The following is a 21,360-nucleotide window of genomic DNA, read 5'->3' as shown; positions in this document are numbered from 1 at the left end:
ACCAACCTCGCATGGCTGAAGATCGGTTTAAGGACCTGAAGTGCCTTCCCAGACCTGAGAGGGGTGAGGTGTGGGCTTTGGTCAGCAACTTGCTGAAGGAAGAGCGGCCTGCACATCAACCCGGTAAAGCAACAGAGTCAGAGCCACCAAAGAAAGAAGCTGCCCTCTTGATGAGTTCGCCTGAGTCTGATGAAGAGGAGGAGTCCATTGAGAAATGTGTGGAGCGTTACAAAGCAGAGCCCAGCAACAACATGGAGGACTGTCCACTACAGTGGTGGTCACAGCATGCAAGGCCACACACCAGGCTGGCCTGCATTGCACGGAGGTACCTGGCAACGCCTGCCACGTCAGTACCTTGTGAGAGGTTGTTTTCACTCTCTGGGCATATCGTACAGAAGAAGAGAGCATCTTTATCATCTGAAAATGTCAACAGGCTTGTCTGTCTTTGTAACTGTCTCGGTGAAAATAAGGAGGACAACTGAAGTGTACGGTCACAGGTTTATGTTCTGTGGAATTCATGACATTGTTGGACAGATTTATGCTTTTTGTTCTTTGTATCCATAGAGACCGTTTTCTCATAGCCAAACCTCCCATCAGTAATCGGGAGAACTGTCATTTGGAACTGCCGACGCTTTAACAGTGCGTGTCTGTGTGTCAAGGTTCAATGTTATCACAATGTCGCTTTGCATGCGGTCACATGTTCTCACGTTAACGGCACGTAAGATGAAGCCATCCCAAACCGTTGTGAGTCAAGTAATGAAATGGTATGGGGCATTTCAAATAAGTGGTACGCCGTTCAGCGAAAATATGACCTCATCTGTGATTTGAACTTACAACCTCTGGACTTCAGGTCCGCTGAGATTTTTTTTTGCTGCGCCACAAAGTCTGCAGCTTCTCCTACACATTCATTAGCTTATAATACAGCTCTGCTGCAGTTAGCAAAATAGTGCCAGCTGCACTGTTATTTTTAGTTATCAGTTATTCTGACTGTGCTCTCATCATCGATGCCATTTATTTCAGCAATTTGTGGGTTTTCTGTGGTTGTCTAATGTTGGTGGGGCATACTATTCTGTTTTCGTATTGCCCCTGAATCACTATGATACATATAATCGTAGTGGCTGAGATTTACTTTGAAGTCCAAAGTGTAGCCATACAGGTGAAATCAGTTATTGACACAGGCATGGTGGCGTGGCAGGAAGATCAGAATGCTGTGAACCAAGAGGTTGTGAGTTCAAATCCCAGGTAAGGACATGTTGAATAGTAATTACTGTATAGATAAACATACATAATGTAGTCATGTATTTCAAAGTGTGTTAAATATGTACATTGGAAACACTATGTTGAAAGTACTGTGTGTATCGTAATGTCAATTTTTTGTTGGCTGGGCATCGCTTGTGAAATCTCGTCACATTTCTTTATCCACATGTGAAAGATTGTGATCACGTGAAAATCTAGATGTGAAACTTCATGAAATGTCATAAGTGAAGTGTTCCAAAAACACATGGTTCCTCCTGATTTCACTTGTGAAAATCGTTTCGAAATTTCACCTGATTTTCCACGTGATTGTTTTTGTATTTTTTGTAATGGGACTCTAAAATTGTGTGTGTGTGTGTGTGTGTGTGTGTGTGTGTGTGTGTGTGTGTGTGTGTGTGTGTGTGTGTGAGAGAGAGAGAGGGATAAAGGCAGAGAGGCAGAGAGGGACAGAGATGGTGAGAGAGAGAGTGAGAGTCTGACTCTGCATTGTCATACAGTCATGTGACTGCTGGGTCTCCTTGGAGACAGCAGCAGAGTAGTTAGTTGAGATACTGGCTCAGTTGAGAGCAGAGCGGACCAGGGTATGCAGCTGGCTACAGCAGCACTTGGATGGTTGGATGTATTTGGTTAGCCGCTAGCCGGACAGGTGCTTTCTACCCTCTAAAGGAGGTAAGTGAGATCTCATAGCCTCTTATCTTTGTCTTGGTTTTCACTGAGTCAGTTATTATAGTATTAGATTCTACATGAAAGTGCACGCTGGCTTTTCCATACAGTTGGAGTTACTCAGAAATATTTGATTAGGTCATCAGCATCTTACTAGAGACGTGTTTGTGTCCTGTCTTGCTCAGATGCTAAGACAGTGTAGAACATTCTAAAAGGTAACTCTGCCCAGTGTCTATGTTCCCGATTTGAGCATGAAGACAGAAATATCAGTGATTTCTCGTCTTTTTCTTCTCTAAACGTGATCAAACATTCTATTTTTATTGTTTGGGATTGTATATGTGGAGCCAGTTTAAAAATAGTAGTTTGAAAACATGTTCCATGGTGGGCTTTGAATGTATTAGCTTGACTCTGGGGAAATCTAATATTTGATCTTCATAGTAATGCAAATACGCTGCTGACCCCCCGAGTGCATACTCATGAGTAGTACAGTGATTGAAAAATGAATTCAGTTTCTTTATTTTGAGAAATATTGATGAATACTGATACAGTATAATGGTTATTCCCTTGCGTTCATAGAGATTAGATGGCACTTATTTTCCCTACCTTTCATGTGTGTACTGTCATGTGAGTACACAAACTAATGATCAGTTGAAGAACAGTGAACTGTCTGTGTAAACATACTTGTATTACTTCACTGACAGTTACTGTTATGGAAACTCTTTTACGCAATGGAAAGTCTTATTTCCAGAAATGGTTCACTTCCATGAAGGTCAAACATTCTTTGAACATATTCTGGAGAAACGTATGCTAAATTATTCTCAGTACGTCAGTACTCATTGCTGTTTAAATTGTTTGTAGGCTTGCTGCTGATTAATGGCGAAGCTACAACGAGAGGTGTAGAGATAATGGATAAGAGATAGAGAAAGTGATATGGAGAGAGATTAAAAAAAAAATAGTGAGAGTAAACATACAGTGTTCTTTTTTTGATCATTTTCAAACATATTTTAGGAAGAACGCATGAGAGGTAGCAAATGACTTTGCAACTGTTATTTTTCCATACATGGAATGAGAGAAAGACAGATCAGGAGAGAAACAGACCAACGCTACTTTAGAACTGTCATTTCTCCACACATGGGACTACACATCTTACATTTGAGCTCTTATCCAGAGCGACTTACAGGAGCAATTAGGGTTAAGTGCCTTGCTCAAAGGGCACAGCAACAGATGTTTTACCTAGTCAGCTCAGGGATTCAAACCAACGACCTTTCGGTGACTGGCCCATTGCTCTTAACCACTAAGCTACCTGCTGCCCTGGAGTCTGAACTTGAAGAGTTCTCTTGTCCGAGCAGCAGACTCTGCATCTGAAATGGCACCCTATTTCCTATATAGTACACTACTTTGGGCACTGATCGAAGGTAGTGCACTATATAGAGAATATGATGCCATTTCAGACACACCCAGAGTGAGCCAATGAGTCAGGAGAATCTAGCCAAACAGAGAGAGCCCCAGCCAGCCAGCAAGCGAGCACAGGACTGCGGTGCTGATATGAAAGCCAGATGGACTTAATAGTCTTTGTTTACTCTCCCAAATTACCTTCTGTAGTGCAATGTCACCTTTCTTTTCTCAGTTCCTCACCAACCACAGACTTCTAGTTTAATTAGATTCCCTGTCTGCTTTTGTTCCTCTTGTATGGTTTTAATTAGTTTTAAGCTAATCAAAATGCCAAATCTATAATTTTTTCATACAGACCATGACAAATGAATTCACATATACTGTACAGCACAATCAGTAGCAATCTTCTACATACAGTACAGTTGTTCCCTATTTGATAATGATAATCCCCAAACACGAAAGTTTGCATCCATTGATTGTAGTCTATAGTCATGATTGCTTATTTGTGAATATTACAGTAATGTACATGTTATGCAAATGCCCTCTCTCCTCCCCTGTAGGGACAGAATCCTCAGATCTCCTTAGTGTATAATAGTATACGTATATGAAGTATATTTCTCCTACAGTGTAGCAATAAAGTCCTGTAATCTTGTGTTTTACTGTAGCAATGTTTCTACGTACTGTACAGTAGTTTTGTAGGACGATTGCTTACAGTCACCATTGCATATTCATGATTCCTACAGTATTGTAATGCAAATGTCCTCTCTCCCACCCCAGAGTCAGTGTATAAGTCTATTTCACAGTGTAGCAATAAAGTGGTATAATCTTGTGTTTTACTGTAGTCAGCCGAAGCCAGTGGCCAACAATATGAACAACACAATGCTCATGTCGTCTGGGGCACCTACTCCTACTAAAAGGTGAGTTCTTCAGCATTGGCTTTGAATTGCTCCAATACCTATCATGCCTAACCTATTTCCAGAATTCCTTGCAGAGCATAGACCATTGTTGACCAACTGCTTCCACCCCCTTATGTCCTGTGCCCTTAAAGATGTTGCCAAGTCCATCCCCGTCTTCCCCTTGGAATCATTCCTGAGAAAACTCATTATTTGTTAGCTACTTTAGTGGCCCTGATCATAAACTCTTGATTGAAGTGACAGGTATACATGGGTTCCATCGTATCTGCTATGTCATTAGAAGTAGAAGAGATGAGTGTGTGTGTGTGTGTGTTTCTGTGTGTGTGCAGTACTGTGATGTAATCAGGCATTGGCAGAAGCTCCGGGCGATTGAGAGGCAAGATTCAGAACACATTCTCCTCCAGGAGGTCACGCGCACGCACTCACACACTATATTGCCAAAAGCTGCATATCAACAGAACAGAGAAATCCATTCTGATGTTTGGCGAAATTGGTTCCAGATTGCTCAAAGTTAAGTGTCATTGTGGATGCAAAGAGATGGTTAAGGTAGAGAGTTTGCTCTCGCATTATCAGATCAGAGGAAAGGTGTGTGTGTGTGTGTGTGTGTGTGTGTGTGTGTGTGTGTGTGTATGTGTGTGTGTGTGTGTGTGTGTGTGTGCTAAGGTCTTGTTTGCGCGGTAGCAAGCCAGCCTGTTCCCTCTCAAATCCTTGTAGCCTGGCGTCTGACTGTGTGAGCTGACATACTGTCACATTTGGTTTTTAAATATTAATCCATGTAATTATTACTGTGTTCTGCTTGGCTTCTTCTGATGTGAAGGGTCTGGGAGTCAAAGATGTCACTACAGCTGAATAACAGGACTCTCTGCCTTAGCTCACTGGCGCTTAGCTGAATGCACCCCCCCAAAAAAATCTTTACGTTTATTTTCCCTATGTTTTAATAAATACATTAAAGATCTTACTCACCACAGCTCTCTCATTAACAATAGCACGATGAAAACGGTACGTAGAGTATCAGCCACTGTTTTGTGTCTCAAATGATACAGTTTAGTATTTCCAGATTCCAGTTGATGAGGTCATCTTGTCTTTTTTCCTTTTATTCAGAGATGTTTTATTGTAAGCTTAGTCCATCATAGGGTTGCAAAATTCTGGGAACGTTCAATAAATTCCATGGTTTTCCTGAAATGCCAGTTGGAGGATTCCCGGAATCAGGAAGGACTAAGCAGGAAATCCGGAATCCTCCAACCAGGATTTCTGGAAAACCAGGGAATTTACTGAATTTCCATCAAGAATGGTTATTGTTGTAGATTTTGTTTGTAGAGGCCTAACCTTCTATTCCAGGTTCGCACTGGAACCCGTCTGGTCCTCTCTGTCTGCTGACAAAGCATCTTTTCACTTCTCCAGCCTCTCTCAAACAGATTGCTCAGCGCTGCTCTTCCAAGGACCAACCCACCGACCGACAACCCACAATTTATGACCTAATACTCAGCACCAGAAAATACAAATAATTTGCTGTTGGAGTGTTCAATTACTTTTAATTTGGAGTTAACTGACTATTGACCGAAACGCCACCATATATGAAATCGCAGACTCAACTGGTAGGCAGACTGAATGTTATTAACGAGGGGTGTCAATATTGTCGCCGTCATGCTCAATTCGAGAACAGTAACTTTTACAGTATTTTCCACCTGAAATACTTCGTGAAATTCTACATTGATTGCATTGTAATAACATAAACATGTGTAAGAGAGAGACAGATGGAGGGATAGCCCTTTGATTGACAGCCCTGTGATTGTGTTGATACACAGATTCTGAGTGTACAGTATATGAGCAGCCGTGTTATTATGCGGTAGGGCCTAACAACAACAACACTATTTTATCGTCCAATGGGAAATGTGTATGCTGAGACTCAAAGCAGTGCAGAATCAGTCACAGAGCAGTGTTCCTACATTATACTGTTTTTGAGCATGTTCTGCGTCAAATGGCATAAGCTCATTTGAACCTAGTACAGACAGAAGGGCATTGGTGACCGGCTGCTCACAGAGGATCAACAAGCCGTTTACACACAGTCTTGTCTGCTAGAATTCTCCCAGATCCACAGTATATGTGTCGTCTTGCCAACTCCAATGGTCATTGTCATGCCAAGTTAGCATGAAAATGACATAGGAGTTGGCAGGACAGCACAGTGGATTTGGGACCAGGCCATGAAAACAACCAACACAAACAGATCTGGGGCCAGGCTAGCAGACGAGGTCGTCTGCGACCATAAGAGTTGGCTGTACAGCAGAAACAGATCTGGGACCAGGCTAGCAGACGAGGTCGTCTGCGACCATAAGAGTTGGCTGTACAGCACAAACAGATCTGGGACCAGGCTATTGTCTGCATTGACTGGTTCAAGGAAACTCTGTCTCTGATGAAGCAGAGGCAGTAAGACACGACCTGGTCGGAGTGGTCTTGTCGATTAATGGAGAGGAACAGCTAACAGCCCAACTCTGACTGAGCCAGTGTGGTTATCTTTCTCTTTTCCACTCTTATTTAAACCCTGGGACTGACCTCTCAGAACTCAATCTAGAGTTATGACGCAGGATATAAAGCCATAGTTGGTTTCTAACAGGACTGACCTCTCAGACTTCTCGGGCCCTTTTCCTTGACGCAAAAAGATTGGTAGTGACAGTCCTTAAACATGCACTCCATGAGACGGTGGAATGTACTGGGGGTATAGTCATGGGTGTGTAGTCATGGGTTGCACGTCAGCCAAGCTAAAAAACAAACGGGATCCAATTTATTTCAAGCTGGGTTTTAACTGGACTGACCTCTCAAACTCAATCTAGACTGTGTTATAACTGGTAGACAGTGGATAAAAAGCTGAAGTGGATATGAAGCTGTAGTTGAGGTTTTACAGATGCAATTTCTTTCCATCCAGATTGTTGTTTAATGGTCTTAATCATGAGGGAGAGAGGGAGGGAGAAAGGAAGATCATTGCAGACCACTCATAGAGAGGGGATAGCATATGTCCAATCATCTGTTCAGACCATATGCCTCGATGAAAACCAAAGTCACACACATATTTGACTTTTCCGGGTAAATGGTTTTGGAATGAGCAGCTGTGATGGAATCTGACATTTGTGGCCTGTTGCTGTATTGGGATTTGTGTTGTCTCCCTAAATACTCATGGAAACCCAGCATAATCAGACCTTTTTCACACAAGTTCTTAATGATCAGACCACAGTGATGGCATAAGTTATAGGGGTGGCAGGTAGCCTAGCGGTTGGAGTGGTGTGTCAGTAACCGAAAGGTTGTTAGTTCAAGTCCCTGAGCTGACAAGATACAAAAAATATATGCTGATGTGCCCTTGAGCAAGGCATTTCACTTCATTGCTCCAGGGTTGTTGTTGATAATGGAGGGCTGTGACCCCACTCTCCGAGAGGTGTCCAGTTTACACATGCATATAAAATAGGGCAAATATAAACACCCACCAAATGAATTTATGATTATATCCATGGCACTTACATGCCATTATTATTCCACATTTAAAATGTATGAAACATTATTGCTCTATGATCTCTATCCCTCACTCCTTCTCTCCCTCCTCCCTCCCCCTTCCTCTCTATCTCTCTCTCACTCTCCAGTGTCTTGGAGAGTCCCAGCAGGCTAGATGAGGAGCATCGTCTGATTGCTCGCTACGCAGCGCGCCTGGCAGCTGAGGCAGGCAACTCCACAGTGAGTAGCTCCACAGTGAGTAGTGTGTCTATGTGTGTGTGTGTGTGTGTGTGTGTGTGTGTGTGTGTGTGTGTGTGTGTGTGTGTGACTAGTAGGGCGCCCCAGGGTGTGATTCTGTCCGCCTGCATTTAGCCTCTTCTTATGATGTAACACTTTGTGTAACTGCAGGATGTTCATAAAGAGATAATAATGATCTCTGCGCCCAGAATCAGATCATGTTAAGGCTGTTACCAGCGACTAAGATAATCATTACCCACAGTGTAGTCGGTTGATCAAAGTTAAAGGTGAAATTAAAAGGTCTGAAGCACAGCACGCATGACTTTTACTTCTGGCCAGTAGATCATGTTTGATGTGTTACTCTCTTTTGTCCACTCAGTTTTATTCATTCTGTTTTTAATGGTAATTTTGTCTTTCAGCAATGTCCTCCAACAGATCTGAGTTTCAACTTTGATGCCAACAAACAACAGAGGCAGCTAATAGCAGAACTAGAGAACAAGAACAGGTGGGAATGTATTTGATTGTCACTTTATGAATAAACATGAAAAAAATTGAACAATCACTTCTTAAAGTAACTGTCCAGTGAAAATGTAACTTTTAAAAGTTCATATTCTGTTAACTACATCATTTGGGCATGAGTGAACTCATCCTATACTGGCCAAAGCATCAATTGGAGAAAAAACACTTCCAAAACCCCACCTCAAACTAAGCAAGCTATTTCCTCATAGAACATGATGTCATATTGGTTCATTGGCTGAGCTGGCCAATCAGCTGTCTGCTCGCGTTAATATTTTTAATAACCATTCTGTTGTTGGGGTACGCCCACACCATTCCAACACAGAAAAGCTGCTTTTTAACATACGTAATAATAACAAAAAACTATTTCACTCATATTGTAATGAATTATAGGTCATATTTCATAGAAATCTGGAAACACTGGACAGTTACTTTAGATTGTTTATCAGGTAATTTAGTTAAATCAGTAATTATATGTATTGTATGCTCATAACTTAAGAATTCTGTGAAATATATACTGAAATCTATCTTGGTCATCAGGACCTGCTTTCAAAACGTCATCGGCAGATTTTAAATCTCCATTTTGTTGTGTCTTCTGGTCCCTCAGAGAGATCCTTCAGGAGATCCAGCGACTGCGTCTGGAGCATGAGCAGGCCTCCCAGCCCACCCCCGAGAAGGCCCAGCAAAACCCCACACTGCTGGCCGAACTCAGGCTCCTTAGGTACCACATATACACCTAGATCTATTACCCACCTATATCTTATCTTATATCTACTGTATGCTTATTATCGTCTATATCCATTTACATCTATGCCCATCTACAATCAATGTTATAACTGCTTGTTGCATATTTATACACTCTATAAAGTCATAACTACACCTTTATTAACTCTTTATTACTTATTGATATGCCTTAATAAAGTAAAGTATGCCTTAATTCCTCAGTAAACACAGCATGACCTATAACAGCACTAACAGCCTATGTGTGTGTTAGATATCTGTCTGTATTAAGGCCTATAACCCTGAGGTAGAGAGGAGGAGAAAGACAGCCGGGAAGCAGATGTTTGTGAGATTTTTGGAATGGGCAGAGAGATGGATAGGACTGTGTTTTCAGTCCTCAATGACATTTTGATCTCATAATGTGAATGAAGGTAATTACCACGTTTGACCACCAGAGGGTGTTCAGACACCAATGGTTCAATTGTATTATCATCACAGAAAAAGGGATTGAGCCAGTAGTTGTCTCTTTCTGTTACCCCGGAGTGTAAGCAGCAGGCTCAAAGAAGGGACTGTCTGTGAGCATGTTGTCTGTGGGATGTTTGGGAAAGGGACAGATGAACAAAAGACTGACCAAAGTTTTACATCAGTGGTTTTCAAACCTGTCCTCTGGGACCCCCAGCCGTTCAGTGTATTTTAACTATTTCAGAGCGACTTGATTCCAATCGTCAACTAATCATCAACTGAGGTAGACTGAGGTAATTGTGAAACATATGACAATCCCAAAGAAGATGTTTGAAAACCCCACTGTCTTACTTCAGCACGACGCCACCTGACAGAAGAGTGTGGAGACTGACAGGCCTTTCAGGAGGCAGTAGGGACTGACAGCCAGGTGTTGTGTTTGTGTGTGATTGTGGGACAACAGGCACAGGAAGGATGAGCTGGAGAGGCGCATGTCAGCCCTACAGGAGAGCAGACGGGAACTGATGGTCCAGCTCGAGGGACTGATGAGGCTACTCAAGGTAGGATAGTACTATGACTACAGAGTATTATACGCTATCTGATACACTATATCACGGTTTGTTGTTATTCTGACTTTCATATACTAACGTTGTAATACGTATTAGTTGTGTATCAGTATCAACATATGTCATTATTGCTTTTCGTGTCATCAGGTATTCGTTAACATCAACCGTGAATCTGTTTTATATTTTATACAACCATTTAAAACGCTGCATTGATTGTAGTTGACAGTAGTCTGCCTCAGGGTCCATTGGTTACCTTGAAAGGATCTTACACGTATGAACCTGTCTGTTCTGTCCTGATATTGAAAGCTTTTGACTCTTTGTCTTTGCCACCGTCTGTCTGTCTGTCTGTCTGTCTGTCTGTCTGTCTGTCTGTCTGTCTGTCTGTCTGTCTGTCTGTCTGTCTGTCTGTCTGTCTGTCTGTCTGTCTGTCTGTCTTAATTTCTTAATTTCTTTTTCTCTCTCCTGTCTCTCGCTCTCTCTTGTTATCTCCCCCTCACTTCTTTCCTCTCCCTCACTGCTCACGCTTTAATATCACCGCGTACCATTGGCTGGCTGATAGGATGAGGAGCAGAAGCAGGCAGTAAGTGTCTCCCTATTCAGTTAACTATACATTAATACGCTAATACAGCAATACAGAAGCAGACCCGCTCATTCAGCCGCCGTAGTGTTACGTTTCATACTACTCTCCACACTCAAAGCATGTGCTGATATGTCTCAGACAGATCGTGTTTCAAGGAACTTAGAGTAGCATCGTTTTTTGTGTACATTTGACACAGTACATATGTACAGGAAACCATACACTAGACTACCTTATTATACACTGGGTGCTTCGAGCCCTGAATGCTGATTTGGCTGACAGCTGTGTTATATCAGCCCTTATACCACAGGTATGACAAAACATGTATTATTACTGCCCTAATTATATTGGTAACCAGTTTATAATAGCAATAACGCACCTCAGGGGTTTGTGGTATTTTGTCCATATACTACACCCCCTCGAGCCTTATTGATAAGTTATAACATGGCATTTTTGAATGCTCGTTTCTGATTGGCTTGAAGGGCATTCTAGAGCGTGCATAATTTCCTTATAACGTACGGTATATCAGCACGGAAGAATTCAATGGCTATAATTAATTCTGTTCTATGTTTGAGCTGCTTTTGAAAGCAAAAGTCGCACTGAAAACATTATTAGCATTGTTGAATTTCGATATTCATAATAGCAAACTAGGACTGATGGTTTGGTTAGCTAAAGTAGAAAGTCTGTTTGTTCGGTTACCAAGGCAACTACCGTAGCTATGTAGTAAACTTCCTAGCTAATTCAGTGGACGTTGAGCACATTTTGACCTGCAAATGAACACATTTCTAGCAGCAAATGTGTTAAATTATAGTCATGGTATAAAAGGGATAATCAACTCGGGGCTCTATGCGTTATCTGGAAGATAACAACACCGTGGAAAGTTGGTTTCACCGCATAGCCCCTTGTTGATTATCCCTTACATATTATAGTCTAATGTTACCTTTTTGGCCATTTCTATATGAGCGAGCATACATTCTAATCTACACTAAATTTTTAAAAAAGAATGTGATATCGAGGTTATATGTTGCTTCATGAGATATCAATTCTAGTCTGAGGTAAAGTTCTTTAGTGTGCTAGGTTATTTGGTGAGAACTCTGCCATGTATTCCTTTCTTTGCCAAACAAACGTCTGAGACCTGTTCCTTTCATCAAAGCTAACAACCTTCCCTCTAATGTGACTGCAGTCTGGCTAACCATCTGCTGCTTGGCTCTGAGCCATACAGTCCTGGACCAGGGCAGACTTGGGTTCAAAGTAAACAGTACTCGAAATCTTTCCAATACCTCTGTATTTGCTCTAGCCTGCCTGGAGTACCAGTTGAGGCGGTGTTTGTACTTTTGGGACTATCCTATTTGTCCATTTTTAAGCTAGGCAGGCTCAATCAAGCACAGATAAAGTATTAGAAATTATTCAAATAGTGTTTGAACCCAGGTCTGGCCAAGGGCCCTGCACCAACCCCCTCCTCTCCCTTCCTTACCCCTCCCCACCCTAGGAAGGACACAGTGCCCCTTTCTCCAGGCAGCATTGAACCCAGGCGGCACATTACAGTCCCCTCTCTAGTCCCTGCAGGCAGGCAGGCTCACACATGGTTCTCATTAGCTTTCAGAGCAGTAAAGGTGCTGTAATAGACTGGGTGTGTATGTTTAGGTGTGTGTCGTAGGGGGTGTAGGTGTGCGTCATGTCGTGGGGGGTGTAGGTGTGCGTGTGTGTCGTGTTTTCTTAGCAAAGTTACAAAAGTGGTGGTCTAGGCCTCCTCTAATCCTAACCCTACCTATGGTGATGTTGGTATATTTCTATAGTTTTTGGATCCTAACCCATGGTGGTGTTGGTATGTTTCTATAGTATTTGGATCCTAACCCATGGTGATGTTGGTATACAGTATTTTTATAGTATTTGGATCCTAACCCATGGTGATGTTGGTATATTTCTATAGTATTTGGATCCTAACCCATGGTGATATTGGTATATTTCTATAGTATTTGGATCCTAACCCATGGTGATGTTGGTATGTTTCCATAGTATTTGGATCCTAACCCATGGTGATGTTGGTATACAGTATTTCTATAGTATTTGGATCCTAACCCATGGTGATGTTGGTATATTTCTATAGTATTTGGATCCTAACCCATGGTGATATTGGTATATTTCTATAGTATTTGGATCCTAACCCATGGTGATGTTGGTATGTTTCCATAGTATTTGGATCCTAACCCATGGTGATGTTGGTATACAGTATTTCTATATTATTTAGATCCTAACCCATGGTGATGTTGGTATATTTCTATAGTATTTAAATCCTAACCCATGGTGATGTTGGTATATTTCTATAGTATTTGGATCCTAACCCATGGTGATGTTGGTATATTTCTATAGTATTTGGATCCTAACCCATGGTGATGTTGGTATATTTCTATAGTATTTAAATCCTAACCCATGGTGATGTTGGTATATTTCTATAGTATTTGTATCCTAACCCATGGTGATGTTGGTATATTTCTATAGTATTTGTATCTAACCCATGGTGATGTTGGTATATTTCTATAGTATTTGGATCCTAACCCATGGTGATGTTGGTATATTTCTATAGTATTTAAATCCTAACCCATGGTGATGTTGGTATATTTCTATAGTATTTGGATCCTAACCCATGGTGATGTTGGTATATTTCTATAGTATTTAAATCCTAACCCATGGTGATGTTGGTATATTTCTATAGTATTTGGATCCTAACCCATGGTGATGTTGGTATATTTCTATAGTATTTGGATCCTAACCCATGGTGATGTTGGTATATTTCTATAGTATTTGGATCCTAACCCATGGTGATGTTGGTATGTTTCCATAGTATTTGGATCCTAACCCATGGTGATGTTGGTATGTTTCCATAGTATTTGGATCCTAACCCATGGTGATGTTGGTATACAGTATTTCTATAGTATTTAGATCCTAACCCATGGTGATGTTGGTATATTTCTATAGTATTTGGATCCTAACCCATGGTGATGTTGGTATGTTTCCATAGTATTTGGATCCTAACCCATGGTGATGTTGGTATACAGTATTTCTATAGTATTTAGATCCTAACCCATGGTGATGTTGGTATATTTCTATAGTATTTAGATCCTAACCCATGGTGGTGTTGGTATATTTCTATAGTTTTTGGATCCTAACCCATGGTGATGTTGGTATATTTCTATAGTTTTTGGATCCTAACCCACGGTGATGTTGGTATATTTCTATAGTTTTTGGATCCTAACCCATGGTGGTGTTGGTATATTTCTATAGTTTTTGGATCCTAACCCATGGTGATGTTGGTATACAGTATTTCTATATTATTTAGATCCTAACCCATGGTGATGTTGGTATATTTCTATAGTATTTGTATCTAACCCATGGTGGTGTTGGTATATTTCTATAGTATTTGTATCCTAACCCATGGTGGTGTTGGTATATTTCTATAGTATTTGGATCCTAACCCATGGTGATGTTGGTATATTTCTATAGTATTTGTATCCTAACCCATGGTGAAGTTGGTATATTTCTATAGTATTTGTATCCTAACCCATGGTGATGTTATGTTATCAGACCCAGACAGGAGGCTCACCCCACTCTTCCCCCAGCCATGGGGCAGGCTGCTCCATGCCCATGCCCATCCGCTCCACCTCAGCTGGGTCCACCCCCACCCACACACCCCAGGACTGCCTGGCCGGGGTGGGGGGGGACGTGCTGGAGGCCTTTGCTCACGGTGAGTGCTGGACCTCCGCTGGACTATGTCCTCCTTTAGATCCAATGTGGCCCAGTGCATGTCTGCTGTTAGTTATCCATTCTTACCTTGTTTGAGTCATTGAGAACACAACACCTGTGATTGAGCTGTGCCAAATTTGATTTAAGGATGCATAAAAATAAAAAAACATGCTTCAAAAATAGCTAGCAACTAAATGCCATGTAAATCAGTGACTACAATCAGTGACGGTGTCCTCTGTCTTTCAGGTGTACCTAGAAATCTTCGTAATGATCTGTTGGTCGCTGCAGATTCAATCACAAACACCATGTCATCACTCGTCAAAGAACTCCACTCAGGTTAGTTGAAAGGCACATGACTTCCTGGTTGCCTGTGTTTGTTTTTATAACTCTGGTGACGGAGGATATCATCTCTGAATTCTTTGGGTCTTTGTCATGAAGTAGATGATGCTGCAGAGGAAGAGGACAACAACATGAGGAACGGAGGCCTAAGGGACAGGGGTGAATAAGTCTTGGCTCAGTATTATGTTGTTAACATTGCTTAGTTCCTGTTTGAGATTTTGAAATGTCATTTCTTTGAAACGTCACTCTAGAATTCTAATTGTACTTCTCCACTCCAAATGGAAGAAGGTCATTGTTTGTGGAAATCATGTGTTAGACTTTTATGTTACTGCAAATAACTAATCCTTTCTCATTGTTTTCTAGCCGAGGCAGAATGAAAAGAGTGGAAAAGGTATGTATGAATATTCCGATAGCTGTGATATTGTCCGTATAATATCGTCACATAGTAACTCATTAGTAATTCATATTGTAATGCAACAAATCTGCCAAGCACCTATGAACAAAACAGAGATTCAGAGGAACTGTTTCAGTCGGACATAATCGTCGAAATCCAAACTTCCTCTGTGAATAGTTCTCTTCATGGTTACTTTCTACCCCAGTCTAAAACCTATCCTTCTTCCCTGTCTATCTGTGTGTCTTCAGGCACAGTGAGAGAAGTAAAGCATCGAGGGAGCAACAACCACTCCATCTATACCGGATGTCAGACTGGACATGACTGGAAAAGTTGAATCCAAATGAGAATCAGTCACAACAACCAAACCCTTCTATCGGGCATAAGCACGTAGAGTAATGCATGCTGTTATCAAACAGGATTTCACTGTGTGAACTACTATCAAACATGTTTATTACACCTTGCTGCGGAAAAAAAGCAAGATGCTTCTATTAGCGAGTGTATATGTTGTTCTGTATAAAAACTTAAAGCTGTAATTATTATGTATTGATTGATCCCCCTCATCATGACTGCAACGGTCAAAGGTCTAAAGGAGTGGCTTGCTGTGCTTTCTCTCAACCCGTATTGTCAATAACAGACCATTCTGTGTGCATACCAAATGGCACCCTATTCCCTATATCGTGCAGTACTTTTGACCAGTGCCCTATATGCCCTGTTCAAAAGTAGTGTACTACATAAGGAATAGAGTGCCATTTGGAACGCTGTCTATCTATCTGTATATACTGTACACATTATACATGACCTTGGGAACACAGCACTGACCACGACCTGAAAGCAACCTATTTTCATGATGATGATATGTTCCCTAGCCTTCATTGCTTTTGTATCATTAGAGACGGCTAGCTAGTATGTTTTCATTAGGGGTTTTGCATGAAGTTGCACTGTCCTGAGTCTGACTGGGTGTACTGTAGGTAGGTAGGTAGGTACCATGTTATGCCAGCTCTTTGTGGGTTTATCAGTGTTTCTCAACCTGTGGTCCGCGGGCCAGCACGGGTCCCAATGATGTTGCTGATCGATCCCTCAGATAGTGAGCTGAAACTGATTTAGTCAGTTCTCAAGTGCTAGTTTTAATCTAAGTGGTCTTCATTGGAGGAAGGGCTGTAGCTGGTCCTTGCAGTTTCCTGGTACAAAAAAGGTTGAGAAACGCTTGATTCTAATGACTGCTAGGATCTGTAGTCCTGTATATTGTCATGCCTCAGAGTTCACATTGGTCGTGCCCCAAATGGCACTCTATTCCCTATATAGCGCACTACATTTGACCAAGGCCTATAGGGCTCTGGTCAAAAGTAGTACACTATATAGGGAATAGGGTGTCATTTAGGACAGCCTGAGTCACATACTGCTGCTACTGCGTGCTCACTCTATGTCGTGAGACACCCTTGCAAAAATATGAGGGCTGTTTGTTTGTTTGGTTAAAGGGAGCCTAGTATGGGGGCTATTGTCGTCAATGCTAAACGTTTAATTTCATCAGGGAATCGTCCCTTTGTTATAAACAGATTTATTATTCTCCTCGTTTTGTCTCAATAAAAAAATGAACTAAGCGAGAGAAGCTAGTAAATGCATCTTAAAGAGCATTAAAACTGCATGGTACTTCGTCCCTAATCCACTAACTAGTCACTCAGTAGTAACAGTATTTATTGTCCACGTAAAGTAAAGAGACGGAGAGCATCTCAGGACGGTAGTTTAAATGAATATTATTATATTGTGTGCTCTTTCGTTCAAATATGTTGAGTTACACCATATCCACCTATACACCTGTACGTAGGTGAGGACGGGCGGTACAGAAAGCAAAGTTATGCACAGATAAGAGTTGCTTTGATAGCTTTATTTAGTTAAAATAAATGAGGACTGGAACATGTTTATGTGAGAGTTAATAGATAGGTGCTCAGGGACTGTAGATGGAATGTGGTGGTGGCTGGTTTGCATCCCAAATGGCACCCCATTCCCTACATAGTGCACTACTTTTGACCAGGGCCTATTAGCCCTGGTCAAAAATGGTGCACTATTATAGGGAATAGGATGCCATTTGGGACGCATGTTCTGTGTGGTTAACGATTATGAGTCAGTAGCCTGGGCCCTAATGGGCTCCAGACCTGTGTCTGTAGGGGTCAGAGACTGATCATAAAAGAGCCTGAAGGGTAGCAGACAGCAAACCTGTGTCTCAAAAATCTGGCTTTCTCCAAAAATGTGCACTCAAGCACACTTCCACACACATTGAAAAGCATTGAATTGGTGTGAGCATAGACTAAAGTAGAATTTCCACCATATGTATTGTATCGGTTCATTCCTTTTAAATGAACAGAGTGTACAAAACATTAGGGACACCTTCCTAACATTGAGCCCCCCCCCCCCCCCCCCCCCCCCCCCACACACCTTTCGCCCTCAGAACAGCCTCAATTTGTCAGGGCATGGACTCTACAAGGTGTCGGAAGCATTCCACAGGGATGCTGGCCCGTGTTGTGTCAAGTTGGCTGGAAGTCATTTGGGTGGTGGAGCATTCTTGATACACACTGCAAACTGTTGAGCAGGAAAAACCCAGCAGCGGTGAAGTTCTTGACTCACTAAAACCACTGTGCCTGGCATGTAACAGATGTTAATCGTACTCTCCTTGCGTTGCGTTTTGTTCAAAGAAATCACCCCAGCCAGTGGTCCCAGTTGGGCATCATTTATTATCTGTAGTTAAATAGGAAACAGCACATTAGTAGTGCAGGGCTTAATGATGTCGATGGTAAAATCCCTTGCATCACATTTTCATACTGGGCATTAACAAAATACACCAACATAACGTGGTACTACCTGTGATTAAGTAGGAAATGGCATGCTAGTTGTGTAGGACTTAATGATGTTGATGGCTGTCGATGGTTAAATCTGTAGCATGAAAGCAACTGTGTTAGCAGTGAGTTTATGTGACCGTTACATCGGTGCATGCTAGCTAACACAGCAAACATATACCAAAGCACATCCCGGAAAGCCCCCCATCCCTAACAGGTACCATATACCCACACATGTATACATCAGAAATGTACAGCAAACTTGTACACATTGTAAAATATAAATGGAATACAGTATTCAGAACGTGACCAACCCCTTACATCACATTTTCATACTGGGGAGACCTGACTTTCGAGATCTCCCCCTATCTGCAAGAGGGGCCAATAACAACATTGTCATCAGAATTGAACCAACCAATAAGAATGCTTGCACATTAAATACACATTTCTTTAGAGGCAAGTGGAAACATAACCAACTCTGTTACACCTGGCACCTACTACCATACCCCATTCAAAGGCACTTAAATATTTTGTCTTGCCCATTCACCATCTGAATGGCACACATACACAATCCATGTATCAGTTGTCTCAAGGCTTAAAAATCATTATTTTAACCTGTCTCCCCCCCCTTCATCTACACTGATTGAAGTGGATTTAACAGGTGACATTAATAAGGGATTGTAGCCTTCACCTGGATTCACCTGGTCAGTCTATGTCATGGACAGAGAAGGTGTTCCTAATGTTTTGTGCACTCAGTCTACATGTAGGGCAGTGAACAATTGCTTACTTCAGGAGAAAGGACAGATTATTGGGACATGGGGCAAGTCTAGTGTTGGCTAAGAATGTTGAATGACTTAGAGGAGAGAAATAGGAGGCTATTGCTGAAGTGCTAATTTTGACTGAGCATGTTGTTTTTGTGAATTATTGTCCGATTTGGCGTAAGAACAGCTATATAGTAGCTACAGGCTTAGCGACAGAGGTGGACTGGAAAAGGATACCGACTTACTTGAATCAGGAGAATATTAGGTCCAATAAAACACATGTATTCTGGTTGATGGAACTTTCTGCTGTTCAGGAGTTCCATGTGTCTCTGAAAACAATCACTGACATTGATAACTTCATAACAAATGTTCGGCTTAGCAATCTGAAACAATAAATGGCCAGATAGCGAAGAGTAGGGTTTGGTTCAGTTTGGTTTGTCATGATGTAACATGACAATAACAAGTGAAGGATAATAATTGGACCAGAATGGTAAAAAGTCAATGATAATGGTACCAAACACTGGTTAAGCAATGACCTGTACGGAATTTGTACTTGAGGACTACATTTTGCATTGATGTGATGTGTACAGTACAGACAGCCTATCCTATAAGCTAGGTACAAGGTCTTACCAACCTATCACACTGTGTCGAGAAATAGAAGAACAAAAGAGTTTCTCCTTTGTATCCGTTGTTCTAAATGTGATGTTTTTAATTTGGTTATTCATTTGACATGATGTTATCATTCTGGGTGATATTCTAGTTTGCTTGTGGAATTGAATCATTGATAATGATTTATCGAAACACATCTCATTCAAGTGAGCACTTGTCTTGCACATCAGTTAGTTGCCTAAATGATTAAGAGGTTATTATATGAAACGGTGACCAATATACTGTAACGCACAGCACAACATTGTAAAATACAAAACATACAAGTTGTAACTAATACAGATTAAGTCTGAGGGTTTGACATTTTGTTTCACTCTATACAACAATGTATATTCAAGACCTAAAGGAAAATTGAAGTACTGAGATAGAACCTTTGGAAAAGTGAATCATTGTATTCTCTCTTCACTCCGGTCACAGATAGGAATGCAGTGTTATGATTTGAGTTTGTGCCTAGATGTTCTGTATAAAGTACTGTATAAAGTACAACCCATTCATGCAGATATAAGAATATCAGTCAGCCTTTTAAGTAGGAGTTTTAGTCTCAGTCTGTGACCATGTGGAAAAAGTTTATTTATGTATTGTTGTTCAGGAGGGAAAGTAAGTACACTTTTATTCAGCCTTTACATTTGTGCCAAAAGGTTTGCAGACTTTGTGTGTCATCATACAGATATATCTACATTCTATATGTTGTTGTTGTTGATGTCCAAATTTTGTCATGATATAATCGAGACCGCCCACATTTACATGGTCTTCCTTAATTAAAATGTAGAATCGTTACAAGTTCCAGAGCTATCAACAGTTCTAGAACCACCAACCGTTCTAGAGCTACCCACTGTTCTAGAGCTACCAACCGTTCTAGAGCTACCGACCATTCTAGAGCCACCAACAGTTCCAGAGTTATCCACCATTCTAGAGCTATCAACAGTTCTAGAACCACCAACCAACCGTTCTATAGCTACCCACCATTCCTGAGCTACCAAGAGTTCTTAAGCTACCAAGAGTTCTAGAATGATCTCCTTCTAGCCAACAGAGGAAATAGACAGGTACATACAGCACTTTGTGATCATGTTTTTTTTTTTGCATAGAGAAAATGTGCAAGATGACGAACCACAAGCTTCCCTAAATGTTATTTATCTATCTCTGTGTTATGTACTGTTATGCTTCTGGTATGCATTTGTTTCTCATGTTCATTTTTAAAACATGGTTTTATGTCACATGACCACTGTCTTTTGTAAATAAAATGAATAAATTGTGAAATATATTAAAAGATTGAAACGCTTGATATGCTTTGAAATGGGATGCCTTCTTGCAGAACTGTATATACTGGTTATCGTTTGCCCTATGTACTGCACTGTCTATGTGGCCTTGGAAAGAATATGACTGTCATAACCTTACAGCACAGTTTCAGTATACATAGTTTGCTGTTTTTCAAGTAATTGAGTGGTTGTTGTGAAAGCCCCAAAATTCTTCCTGGGGGAAAAAAACTCCCTCCTATCTGATGAGATTACCATTGGTCCCAGGGAGTAATATTCTCTAGGACGTCCAATGATAAACAATATCGCCTGATGTTTAATGTGCAGAAGAACTGTAATCATAACACACAAAGAAGACATCAGACCAGACCACACAGAGAGAGAAAACAACTAGACACTTTGGATGTCTGTAGATGAGTGCTATGTTTCAGGTAAGGTGTGTATGCGTGTGCATGTATGCATGCGTGGGAGTGTTTGTGTGCTTGTGTGTTGTATGTGCATATGTGTCTGTCTATCTGTGCAAGGGGGTCAGTGAGAGCAGTCCCAGCTCCTGTTCTCCTCTCCCTCTGCCGTGGGTTGTGTCATCATTCTGCTGTCCTTGAC

General features: G+C 41.3%; 1 protein-coding gene across 16 annotated transcripts in view; it reads left to right on the top strand.

Annotated features, from left to right (window-relative positions):
* The window catches only part of dtnbb (dystrobrevin, beta b), a 50,242-nt gene extending 32,575 nt beyond the window's left edge, over window positions 1–17,667 (top strand). For 4 of the 16 annotated variants that reach the window (XM_021573821.2, XM_021573820.2, XM_021573824.2 and 1 more), the window contains 11 exons: window positions 4,152–4,226; window positions 7,850–7,955; window positions 8,357–8,442; window positions 9,052–9,174; window positions 10,096–10,192; window positions 10,758–10,778; window positions 14,358–14,517; window positions 14,763–14,852; window positions 14,955–15,014; window positions 15,219–15,246; window positions 15,498–17,667. In XM_021573821.2, the coding sequence (XP_021429496.1) occupies window positions 4,152–4,226; window positions 7,850–7,955; window positions 8,357–8,442; window positions 9,052–9,174; window positions 10,096–10,192; window positions 10,758–10,778; window positions 14,358–14,517; window positions 14,763–14,852; window positions 14,955–15,014; window positions 15,219–15,232 (832 nt within the window). In that variant the 3' untranslated portion in view covers window positions 15,233–15,246; window positions 15,498–17,667. Of the gene's footprint in view, window positions 1–4,151; window positions 4,227–7,849; window positions 7,956–8,356; window positions 8,443–9,051; window positions 9,175–10,095; window positions 10,193–10,757; window positions 10,779–14,357; window positions 14,518–14,762; window positions 14,858–14,954; window positions 15,015–15,218; window positions 15,247–15,497 lie in introns of those variants that run through there. The other 12 variants (XM_021573825.2, XM_021573827.2, XM_021573826.2 and 9 more) reach the window with 12 other exon arrangements.
* The last annotated feature ends 3,693 nt before the right edge of the window (window positions 17,668–21,360 follow it).

The sequence above is a fragment of the Oncorhynchus mykiss genome, chromosome 19 (assembly GCF_013265735.2).
Source record: "Oncorhynchus mykiss isolate Arlee chromosome 19, USDA_OmykA_1.1, whole genome shotgun sequence".
Classification (NCBI taxonomy): Eukaryota; Metazoa; Chordata; class Actinopteri; order Salmoniformes; family Salmonidae; genus Oncorhynchus; species Oncorhynchus mykiss.
The sequence above is the reverse complement of the archived record's forward strand: the minus strand, read 5'-3'. Positions and strand labels throughout refer to the sequence as shown.